Source organism: Takifugu rubripes, chromosome 10 (genome assembly GCF_901000725.2).
Source record: "Takifugu rubripes chromosome 10, fTakRub1.2, whole genome shotgun sequence".
Taxonomy (NCBI): domain Eukaryota; kingdom Metazoa; phylum Chordata; class Actinopteri; order Tetraodontiformes; family Tetraodontidae; genus Takifugu; species Takifugu rubripes.
In genome coordinates this window covers 3,150,249-3,161,516 of record NC_042294.1, presented here as the reverse complement: position 1 = coordinate 3,161,516, position 11,268 = coordinate 3,150,249, and the positions used below count along the sequence as shown (strand labels likewise).

Sequence of the window (11,268 nt, the reverse complement as noted above, 5' to 3'; positions counted from 1 at the left end):
GATGGATGGATGGATGGATGGATGTTAAACGACAATTAACATTTCGGTCAGGCACCTACAAGGACAGACATCAGGGGTCCTACGTCCTTTAACGCGCGCATGCGCGGAGGAAAAATTCTCTTTCTCGGTGGACACAATGGCTGACGCAGAGTGAGTGTTTGCTGTCACATTAAAATCTATTCACATCCATCGCAGAAATGATCAGTGTTGATATTTCTGCCTCGTATATTGGTTGTCTGTTTTGTATATATTATTAGGTTAAAAGTATTGTCAAGTAGTCACTTTGAATTATTTATCACTAGCGATTACACTTACCTGAATGTTAGCTGTTGAGCAACATGGCCGACTCCTTGACTGTGTGTACTGCAATTAGCTTGTTTTTAAGAAGGAAGCATGGTAAGAAACTACACTTTAATGTGCATTTAATAGCACTTTGATTTAAATATCCAGCTTAGAATGGAGGAAAACGAGACGGTTGAATGGAAACGGGGCGAGGACCAGTTATTAATGTAGCCGTGAGCTTCATGAGGCGATGAGTTGTCAGTCCTACAAAGTCCATCCATGCGAATGTTTACCATCGCGTTGGTGACTTGTTTGTCTAAATGTTGGCGTTTCTGAAACAGTAAAGTTCCGGCGGTCCCTGAGAGCCTTTTAAAAAGGCGAAAGGCCTTCGCCACCATGAAGGCCATTCGAATCAAGAAGATGCTGGCCGCGAAAAAGGTAACTTGAACTGAATGAATCTGGCGGCGGTTTATCTGGATCAGCACGTTAAAATGTTTCTATTTCCAGGCCCGTAAAGTAAAGAGGAAACTGATCTTCAAGAGGGCTGAGAAGTACCACAAAGAGTACCGGCAGATGTACAGGCGTGAGATCCGCCTGAGCCGCATCGCCCGCAGGGTGGGAAACTTTTATGTTCCAGCTGAGCCCAAACTGGCCTTTGTTATCAGGATCAGAGGGTAAGACCCATGTTGCAAAGACACATTTTTTTAAATTCTGAATTTACATGGATTGCTAAGATGTGAACAGCACAAACTGCCAGTAACACGTGGTGACTGAAGCATCATTATCTGATGGAAGATGTTGTGATTCTTAATGATTTTGACCAAGATGGAGTCTTTAAATTGTCTGACAAAATCACATCACCATTTTCAAATTCATTCTTTCCTGGTTGCCTTTTAGTTTTGAATATAACGATCCATGTAAATGTCTGAAATGTTTTTGTGGTTAATGATGTGCTCTCTTTCCCCAACTTATCGACTATGGTGATACGCTCATACTTAATAAGCCAAATATTGCTGAAACCACAGTGCACTGCTTTGTCAGAAACCTGTATGTTGATGCATTCAGCTAATACTTCTATCATCTTTTCTAGTATCAACGGTGTCAGCCCAAAGGTTCGCAAAGTTCTGCAGCTGCTGCGTCTGCGCCAGATCTTCAACGGGGTGTTTGTCAAGCTGAACAAGGCCTCTATCAACATGCTCAGGATTGCCGAGCCTTACATTGCTTGGGGGTAAAGCTCTTATGAAAGCTTCTCCATCATGTTGCTGAATTATTACTCAGAATAACTGTTCAACATGGGCTGGCAGCACAGCGCACTGCTATCAGTCATGAGTGTGGTTAATGATGTCAAACTTTTTTCCCCGGCTTATCGACAATGAGGAGTCAAAACCATTTCAAAGCCAATTGTCTGAAACCACATTCTGTGACATTGATGGCTGCCTCTCATTTGGTTGAGTTGTGTAAATGTAACAGTTCAGTAAACTTTTGATTATTTAAAGGTTGAATGGAACTAAAATTCATATGATCCCAATTGATGGTAACCTTTGTCTGGTACCATGAGCATAAATCCAGACCGCATTTGTATCATGACTTGATTAGGCACAGAATGGACCAGGACATTCTCAGAAGTTACGGTAAGAGGATGCTGTGAAATATGTCCATGAGCAAGCTATGCTGTTGGAGTGGTATTTCCTGCTACTTATGTCATTGTGGCTATTATAGCTATTATAGCCTGTAGTAGAAAAACACAAACAGCTGTCATCAATCCGTGTCTAAGGACCATCATCAGTCAGGCTTTCTGTCCAACCAGAGACACCAGCTTTTACCTATTGTCCCAGTTTCCTCTGAGGGTTGTTAACCTGGTTGGACAGAAAACCTGGCTTTTATATTCACAATCTAAGTGTGACAATTTTTCATGAGGACAAGGGACTTCCTGTCAAGATGCTACTCACAATTCTTGATGGCTTGTTATTTTAAACTAACGCATAGTTGCTATTTTATCAGCTATTGAGCGCCTTTCTTCCCCCCCTCCCCCCAGCTACCCGAACCTGAAGTCTGTGCGTGAGCTTATCTACAAACGTGGTCATGGCAGGATGAGGAAGCAGCGTATCCCCCTCACAGACAACGCCCTGGTGGAGAAGGCTCTCGGTAAACATTTTATTTTACTTGAGTAGCTACAAATGGCACCAGTATAGAGGTGTCTGATGCAAAGAACATCACTGGTAACTCCTGGTACTGTTGGGTTTAAGGCAGTTCTACCTGTGGTTGATGATGCAAGCTTTTTTCCCCATCTTATCGACCATGGTGAAATAACCTGAAAACTAAGCCAGTTGGGTCTGAAACCACATGTATTTCCCACATTAATTATTAGGGTTACAGTCAGCCTTAATGCCACTATCCTTGACTCATATTTCCATATGAAGGGGAAAATCCAAATTTGTAGCCTTTCTGCTCTTCAGTTAACACATTGGACTTGATTTTCAGGCAAATATGGTATCATCTGTGTTGAGGACCTCATTCATGAGATCTATACCGTTGGAAAGAACTTCAAGCCTGCCAACAACTTCCTGTGGCCCTTCAAGCTGTCTTCACCCCGTGGTGGCATGAACAAGAAGACCACACACTTTGTGGAAGGTGGAGATGCTGGCAACAGGGAGGATCAGATCAACAGACTGGTCAGGAGGATGAACTGATGTATTGGTGAGTGTTGAGGTCTCGGTCATACAGAACCTATTTGATGTGGTTAATGATGCATCTTCTTTCCCTGTCTTATCGACCATGTTGAAAGCCAAGGTCTACATTTAGCCAAATGTCTGAAACCACATCTGTTACATTTGGAGTTAACCTTAATATTTTTTCACTCTTGGGTTATGATTTGATTTAAATCATTTGTGTATTTTACTTGAACGTTGCCTTCAAGTATATAAGATAACTTGAAATCTTTAGTCATCAAGAACATGTTTTTACCTTATCTTATGAAGTTTGGTTTCCCCCTGTCTTTCAGGTTTTCTAAGGACATAAATGTACAATAAACATTTAAAAAGTCTATCTTTGTCCTGTTGTTACTATGTCTTTTTTACAGAAACAGTTTTTATATACAGGTTTAATTTAGGTGAAAATAAATAGGTTACAAAATCATAATAGGATGGTCAATCAATCTTGATTTATATAGCATCTTTTACAATCAAAATTGTTTCTAGGCGCTTTACAGAATCCCAGGGCCTAACCCCAAACAAGCAACAGTGGCAAGGAAAAACTCTCCTTTTAACAGGAGCAGGACTAGGCTCATGTAGGGGGGACCCTCCTGCTGATGGCCGGTTGGGTAGAGAGAGAGGAGAAGGGGGAGGACGGGTAGAGGAGAGAATAGGCATAGATCATACAATACAATGCATACAATACATATGAAATACATTATATTAAGTAAAGTAAAAGGTTCTAAGCCAGTGTAAAAACCCTTGGCTCCAATATTACATCAAACAAATGTAAATCTGCTAAATACTTGTCAAATATTTGTTCTGGGGAAATGGGGAATTCCTTACATATTTTATGTAACAAATGCAATTTGCAAATTTGATTCCAACATTTTTTGGTAATACCTGTTATTCAAATCTCTGAGTATACAAGTCAATAAAGATGAATTGAACTGAATTAATGTAGGTGGACCCTCCTGCTGATGGCCGGCTGGGTAGAGAGAGAGGAGAAGGGGGGAGGACAGGTAGAGGATAGAATAGGTAGGAGAGGGGAGAGGCAGTCAAAGCAGCGTTGGTTTAGGGGATTATCGGTGAATCCAAGGGCATTGTGGGTATTGGCTGTGAAGTTTAAAAAATGGATTCTGACAGTTTGGCTTTAAGTGTTGTTGTTTATTTTACTGACGCTATTTGCAGGATTTCCATGCTGTACATTTTAATTTTCCTGTACCGAACCTTTCGTAGAACGGGTTGTATAAAACCTGTTACCATGGCGACGTATTAAAGCCGTTAGCGTTAACCACGGTCAGTGCTAGCACTGCGGCTCTGGATCAAATTATGGAGCCAGTCGAGTCTTCCATCTGCTATGAAACCAATTTGAGTGCGACCACGATGCTGACGTTCCAGCTGAAGGCGTCTGTACCTCCCGCTGAGTTTCCATCTTCGGCGATGAGCCGCGGCCTCGGTGCGCCTGGATGTACGACATGTAGGTACTTCAGGATGGCGGCACGTGGAGGACAAAAGGCTTCAGGGGCTGGATAAGCATGTGCCATGCACCTGCTACAGGTTGAGAATGCGGATGCTGTCCTGCTCTGCTGCGGCGTTCAGGGTTTCTTGGGTTTGGGGCATCAGACTAAGCGAGATGCGTCAGACTTAATTAGAGCGTTTCTGTTCTTTTTGAAACGGATGATTATTTTCTCGGTAGGCTAGCTAACACTCAAGTTTGAGTCTAAAACAGACGTGCAATAATTCGTATATAAATGAGCTAATTTACCCAAATGTAAAAGCTTTTCTATATTTTCTCTGGCGTTATTCTCAGGCCGTTATTCTGAAGTACACCCAAACCACCAGCAGAAGGCAATGTTGCCCCCAAAATGATCGCTGACGCTCCAAATCCAAGAGTGACGATCAAAATCTCTGTACGGTACACGCTTTCCGCGCGTCAGTTAAAAATTAAATATTTCAATATTTGTTTTCAAAAAACAATTTTCCAGCCACAGGGTTAGAGACGACAACAGCTGTGATTTCGCCACTGAAGAGAAACTTTAATCTTTGCAAACGTGACCCTCAGCATCCATTCAGCCTCTGCCAAGAGCTGTCCCGCAGCCATGCTGGACGGCCCTTCGCTCTGGGGTAACTAGACCCCTACGTGATTATTACACTCACACAGTCTTTCAAAACATCAGGATCACATTGTTATAAAAGACTTTAATGTTGAATATATGCAGACTTTTTCTCTTCCCTGGAGGGGAAAACCATCAGGCAAGAGAAGCGCCTGAAAACAAAGAAAACCCCAAAACCTCCATCATGACAGTCAGCTTCTTCCCAGTCTCTGTCTATCAGGGTCCAAAATGGTCAGGCCGTGCCAAACAATGCCGAGCAGAATAAAGTGTTCATGGCACCTTGTTCTTTTCAGTTCCTTGCTGTAACTGCTTGCTTGTCCGCTGTAGTATTTATTTCCTGCCTCGTATGGCTGATCTACCTGCTTTAGCATTCCTGTCCTGAGTTCTTTTGTGTGTGTGTGTGTTGTAAATCTTATGTTAAATTCATTAGTTTAGCAAAACCATTTTTAAACCTTGTTTAATGTCTTCCTGAACCTAAATAAATTTATTTTTCTTGAATATATCTTACATTTGTGAGCAATTTTGAGCAGTTTTCATGCCAATTTAGGAGCCTGAGCTTGTTACACGGGAAGGTATCAAATACTCTTAATCATCTCAATTCACTCCCAATCCATCTTCTGGGCACAGTTATGCTTTTGGGTGCAATTCTGAGTCTCCATTTAATTAAATGTGCATGTTTTTGGACTGTGGGAGTCATAAGAACATGCAAACTTCACTTAGACAGGCCTGAGTTTTTATATGAAGATGACGTGCAAATTATTGCACGATGCTGCTATAACTGGTATTTCTTAAAATAAATAATAGCTAATGGATGCAGGAAAAGACAGTCTCATGATTTGTATGCAGAGGAATGTACACATTTATATTTATAGGTATAATATTAAAATCAATTCTCAAACTATAACAATCCAGTTTGGGAGCGTTTTGCCATCTAGTGGCGGGAGAACAGATTGCACACTTTTAGATTAGATTAGATTCGACTTTAGCGTTTTTGCACATGTACAGGTACAGAACAACAAAATAGCATCCAACCAGAAGTGCAAAAAAGATCTGCAACGGAGGTATAATAATAAATACAGTATGTACAGTGTATATTGTTACAAACGTTTACATTGATTCAAAGGTTGTAATATGAACATATTTTACAGAATGATATGTGCATTAAATGCCTTAGACTATAAAGTGCAGAAACTATTTTTAAAAACCTTGAGGAAATGTGAAATGTACAGATGATAAGTTAAACTAAAGCGCATAAATGTGCATAAAAAAGTGTAAACAGTAGCTATATAGGTTACTAAGCTCATGTATTACTGGGTTAACTAATGTGTAGTGAGGTGAAAAAGTCTTGATCTGAGGTGAAGGTGAAGGGCGTGTGGAGTGGTGTGAAGTGTTCTGTGGGGGTCAGCTGGAGTTCAGCAAGGACACAGCTCTGGTGAAGAAGCCGTTCCTCAGTCTGCTGGTTCTTGTCCTGAGGGTTCTGAAGCACCTACCTGAAGTCTAAATTACCGGTACATCCATCTTCTTGTGCAAGTGGACATAGAAGACCTCCAAAAAACTCAATAGAAATTCTACTGTATGTCTAAATATTTTTATTTACTTGTACAGTGTTTTAGACCGTATTGAAGACATGTAACATTTCTGTAAAACTTTATGCAGATATTTCCTCAAAAAAATCCAACAGATCATAACAAAACTGTAATAAAAACACCACAGTATTATAGATCCCTTAACATTTACAGCCACTGATGTGAAAACCTAAAATAGCCTCTTAAAAAAATTAATAGAGAAATATGTAGCTACAGTATCGTAGGGGCAGAAGTTTATCCTGTAGTTGAGTTTTTTCAAACCATTGCAGATTTCAGCCAGACACACCTGATTATTCATCTCATATGCTGTAACATCTGTCTGTTCCCGCAGCAGGTGCCCGCTGTAGATCAACTCTTTGAAAGCCTGAAGAAGAGTGAGTAAAGATGAAGCCAAACTGACATGAACACAGACAGAAAGCACGGAATCCACACGTTACTTGACAGACAGGCTCCTCCAGGTAGTTTCCCCAGATGTTGATTTGAGTCTGATTGGGGTTGACCTTCACAGCTTGAGCCAGAGCCAACAGTCCGTCTGTCCTGATGTTGTTCGAGCTGACAGACAGTCTGACAGAGGAGTGTTTGAATGAGTAAAACAACGAAACTGATTATGTCCATAGAGGCAGAATGTGGGACTCACGCTCTCAGACTGCAGCCTGGTGAGGATAATGCCTTGCTCAGGTATATGCCTCCTTCGTCTTCAAGCCGATTGAAAGACAGATCAATGACGTCCAGAGTCGGATTCTTCCTCAGCACATTGGCCAGATGATAAGCACCATCACAACTCACACCGTTACTGCAGAATTACAACCCGTTTAAAAGGAAAAATCACTTTAGGCAACCTCCATCCTTTACCTTCACACTTCAGAAATTATTTTCACTTTAATAATTGCAGGAAATACTTGTGTGAAGGGTTATTTTCTGGAATATTTGTCATCAGTTGTCTGGATTTGGATGTTTTTGTTCATACTATTGCAGGTCCAGATAGCGTAGGCTGTGGTTCAGCTTCAGGCCTTCAGCCAGTCTCTCCATCCCTGTGTCAGCCATCCCTGTCATCCCCAGATGGAGCTCCAGCAGGCTGCTGTTCACCACCAGCATGTTGGAAATGTGGACCACCCAATATTCCTGTCACCAGTGGAACTTCAGTTCAGATTAATTGATGATACAACCGGTTGGTTAACGAGTGCTTTTACCTCGTGGCCATTGAGCAGTGATCGGCTGAAATCAACACAGCGGAGGGAACGGTTACTTTTCAGCACGTTGGCAAAAGTGATGACACTCTGAATGCCCTGCAAGTTTACACATTAGTGCTGTTACCATTAGCTTTGTCATGATAAGTGTGTTTACTGAAGTACTCTGTATATATATATATATATATATATATATATATATATATGTGTGTGTGTGTGTGTGTGTGTGTGTGTGTGTGTGTGTACCAGATCACACGCAGACAACTCCAGCTCCATCAGTGAGTTGTTGATCTGCAGCATCATGGCGAGCAGCATCCCTCCGCTGTCCCCAATCTTGTTACCTGACAGTCTGAGACGGCACAACGTGCGATTACCCTACAAAGGGACCAGACAGGACAGGACAGGACAGCACAGGACAGGACAGCACAGGACAGGACAGGACAGGACAGGACAGGACAGGACAGGACAGGACAGGACAGGACAGGACAGGACAGGACAGGACAGGACAGACAGATGTCTGGTTACAAGAACATTATGTCTATAATAGTGTGTTAGTGTTTGATATATTTGAACCTGCAGAATCTTGGCGAGGAATTGAGCACCATCTGCCCGAAAGCAATTGAATCGCAGGTCCAGAGAGTTCAGAGTTGAATTAACCTGTTCAGTAAAGTTCAGTGAAACAAGAAGTCAATTTCTGACTGAATCCACACAGATAGGTCAAGTTAAATCTGCTAAATCCACATTCTTCTTACACCTAAAAGGTCCGCAAAGTGTTTGACCCCTTCATCTGTAATTCTATTGTAACTCACATCAAGACCTGGTGAAATTTAAAAAAGAATTTAAAAAAAATTATATAACGGAAAATAGATTTTGCGGCCTTCACCTGTATCTGCCTGCTCACTTGTAAAAAACTTGTTGTTTTTCAAACATTTGGAGAGTGCAAAAGCATCCATGTCATTGAGTTTCTGGACAGATCTCTGCCATTTCTTTCCTGACAGGTTCAAGATTACATTTCTGTCAAATATACAAACACAAAAACAACAGTGACGTGATTCCATGACCAAACACTAACTACAGACTGCATTAAAATAACCAGTGTAATATATTTACCACACTTAACAAAGACCACAAAGATGGTTCATCCATGTCAAAGACAACAGATGGAATTCAGAATACTGAATCCAGGGGAAAAATTCTAAGTAAATTTCTTACTTTTATATTAGAAATAGTAATATTAGAAGTTAAATGAAGAAATTTATGTTCGCAAGAAAATTTTACAGATTATTTGATTACTAGAATTTTGGAGCTCAAACTGCAGTACTTGAATGTATTGTCGTGTTCCAAGATTAGTTTCACCTTGACAAATTCCTAATTAGCAGGAATTAAGTCCTCTGTACTTAAACACTTACCCAGTTAGCAGAGTATTATCCAAAACTTCCAAAACGTGTGGATTTATTTGGATTTGATTTTCGGCGCAGACAGAAATGTAAAATTCTGAAAAACTAGCATTAGAAAACGCCATCACTGCATGAGTGCCAGTTGCTGTGGCAACTAAGAAGATGTCTGGTGTTGAGTAGGGACTGGATTAATCAGATTAGCAGAATTCAGGATGGGGTGTCAGGACACATCAAAAAGAAGAGTTCTTTAAGATGGTAAATGTGCCAGCCGTAACACTCCGATCTTCAACAATAGTCTAGTCTGTTCTATAGTTGCTGACGGTTGAAATGTCAAATTAGCAGAATATAGGGTAGTTGTAATACAATCTGTTACATTTTTAATACTGTATGTTGCAACTTTGAACTGATCCTGAAAGATCAAATGTTTCTTTGATCCTTTGACCTTCAGACTGCTTTGACATTATCTTTGGAGGTTGAGAAAGTGGGAATAAATCATAAATCCTTTTAATCCAGCTGGTGGCTGCGTGCTTTCCACACTTCAATAGAATTGCATTTTAAACACCTCTAATTTTCCAGCCTTAGTGTTAGAGACAACCAGAATTGGGATAAATCCATTGGTGGCTTTCATGAAAGGCTTTCATCTCTGCCCAGATCATTCCTGCAGTCATGCTGCAGTTGTCAGACACTACCTACATCCAGCTTGAATAAATTATGCGAAATGAAATTTTCTCCAGTTTGCCGAATGTAGTACTTTCCTGTATATGACATAGTTTCTGAACACTTGCGTCTTTGTTTTGATCACAGGCGGCAGAAAAGTAGTCTTCACTTTCTGTAAATAGATAATAGTCAATAAAGTCAAAATCTGAGTGCATTAGTTTTCATTTGATCCTGATGCAATGTGAGGGTGAAGTTTTGATCACCCGCGCTGTTCGTTCACTAGACTCAGAGTAACCACGCAAACAGGAGTTCCTTGCAAGGGAGAGTCGAGCAGCAGTTCAAGCTTCCTCTGTCAACTCTGTTCGTCTGCTGCTCGCTCACCTCTTTTATTGGTGCAAACAGAATGGGTGTCTAAACAGGATCTCATAACTCATTGTCTTCCGACATCTTCTCCCATCTTAACGAACTTCTCTAATCTTGACCAACAGGTTACATCTGGGTGCTGGGCTTGGTTGTAAGCATCTTCAGCACTTTTACATTCTCATGTTCTTCTTTTCCTGTCAACATTCCTCAAACACTCAAAATCTACATACAATAGCATTTAAAGATAATACTACTAACAACAATAACAATAATTCTTCTCACATTTCCCTCCTGTTTATCGTTAAATGAGTCTAGATTCTCATCATCAGTATTACATCTTTACATTTTCATGAAATTTCAATGCATTTACGTCATTTTCCTAGAAACACATTTCTTACACTCAGAGTTCAACATGGTTACAGCTTAAGACATCCTAAACAGTTCTTTTACATCTTGTATTACGTTGATCCATTCTTCTTCCGATTCCTCTTCATCGTCGTCCAGTAGAAATCGCACTTCCACCTGCAGCAAAGTACTAGTAACAACTGATCCCACGAGCCGGCCAATGCAACCCCGAACAAGAGGTACTACACAACAAGCTAGTATGGCTAATACTAGCAGTACTATCCCTATCATCATTCCTGTCTTGAACAGTAGTTCCATCCACCCCGACAGCATTTTTGTAAGCCAGTCTGGTGGAGGACTACCATCGTCAATCATAGCTTTCTGTAGCTTAGTTAAATTTCTCAATGCGCTATCTATGAGGTGACCGTCCACATCATTCTCTGGGATGAACATATAACAGTAATCTCCTACCATTGCACAAACTCCTCCCTGGGGGGCCGTTATGAGATCTAAGGCCATCCTATTCTGCATGGTCAGTCTTAGCGCTCTCATTTCTTCCTTGACTCCTGTGAGAGCAACTTTTGTCAAATTAGTAAACACTTTCAGCCTATAATCAACTGTTTCCAATCTCAATATGTTCTTTC

The 11,268-nt window shown here is 40.9% G+C and overlaps 2 protein-coding genes and 3 non-coding genes across 7 annotated transcripts; 4 read left to right on the top strand and 1 right to left on the bottom strand.

Annotated features, from left to right (window-relative positions):
* Positions 1-3,325, top strand: rpl7 (ribosomal protein L7). Its single transcript, XM_011618495.2, has 7 exons — positions 1-150; positions 624-720; positions 790-956; positions 1,373-1,510; positions 2,318-2,427; positions 2,764-2,979; positions 3,284-3,325. Exons 1-6 carry the CDS (start codon positions 137-139, stop codon positions 2,970-2,972), a joined length of 735 nt encoding a protein of 244 aa, XP_011616797.1. The 5' UTR covers positions 1-136; the 3' UTR covers positions 2,973-2,979; positions 3,284-3,325.
* On the top strand, positions 1,611-1,700 carry LOC115251355 (small nucleolar SNORD12/SNORD106). The gene has a single exon (XR_003889913.1). It is a non-coding gene; the product is annotated as a small nucleolar SNORD12/SNORD106 (small nucleolar RNA).
* On the top strand, positions 2,538-2,628 carry LOC115251354 (small nucleolar SNORD12/SNORD106). The gene has a single exon (XR_003889912.1). It is a non-coding gene; the product is annotated as a small nucleolar SNORD12/SNORD106 (small nucleolar RNA).
* Positions 3,016-3,105, top strand: LOC115251356 (small nucleolar SNORD12/SNORD106). The gene has a single exon (XR_003889914.1). It is a non-coding gene; the product is annotated as a small nucleolar SNORD12/SNORD106 (small nucleolar RNA).
* Positions 3,326-6,699: 3,374 nt separating the features above from the next.
* On the bottom strand, positions 6,700-9,399 carry LOC101066751 (leucine-rich repeat-containing protein 34-like). 3 transcript variants are annotated; one of them, XM_029842876.1, is made up of 10 exons: positions 9,272-9,399; positions 8,746-8,876; positions 8,615-8,679; positions 8,436-8,519; positions 8,109-8,237; positions 7,866-7,961; positions 7,643-7,797; positions 7,313-7,468; positions 7,113-7,239; positions 6,700-7,039 (listed from the first exon to the last, which is right to left on the bottom strand). In XM_029842876.1, exons 1-10 carry the CDS (start codon positions 9,382-9,384, stop codon positions 6,845-6,847), a joined length of 1,251 nt encoding a protein of 416 aa, XP_029698736.1. In that variant the 5' UTR covers positions 9,385-9,399; the 3' UTR covers positions 6,700-6,844. The 3 variants fall into 3 exon arrangements, with proteins under 3 accessions (XP_029698736.1, XP_029698737.1, XP_029698739.1); XM_029842877.1 differs by having other exon boundaries at positions 8,764-8,876; XM_029842879.1 differs by having other exon boundaries at positions 6,702-7,039; positions 8,672-8,679; positions 8,764-8,876.
* Between the last annotated feature and the right edge of the window lie 1,869 nt (positions 9,400-11,268).

Excerpts from the sequence above, each read along its gene's own strand:
- rpl7 (XM_011618495.2), top strand. Across the intron at positions 721-789 it reads AGATGCTGGCCGCGAAAAAG|GCCCGTAAAGTAAAGAGGAA; the intron begins GTAACTTGAACT and ends TTCTATTTCCAG. Across the intron at positions 2,428-2,763 it reads CCTGGTGGAGAAGGCTCTCG|GCAAATATGGTATCATCTGT; the intron begins GTAAACATTTTA and ends CTTGATTTTCAG.
- LOC101066751 (XM_029842876.1), bottom strand. The coding sequence starts at position 9,384 with ATGGCGTTTTCTAATGCTAGTTTTTCAGAATTTTACATTTCTGTCTGC. Across the intron at positions 8,238-8,435 it reads TCCTCGCCAAGATTCTGCAG|GGTAATCGCACGTTGTGCCG; the intron begins GTTCAAATATAT and ends GTCCCTTTGTAG. Across the intron at positions 7,962-8,108 it reads AGTTGTCTGCGTGTGATCTG|GGCATTCAGAGTGTCATCAC; the intron begins GTACACACACAC and ends GTAAACTTGCAG.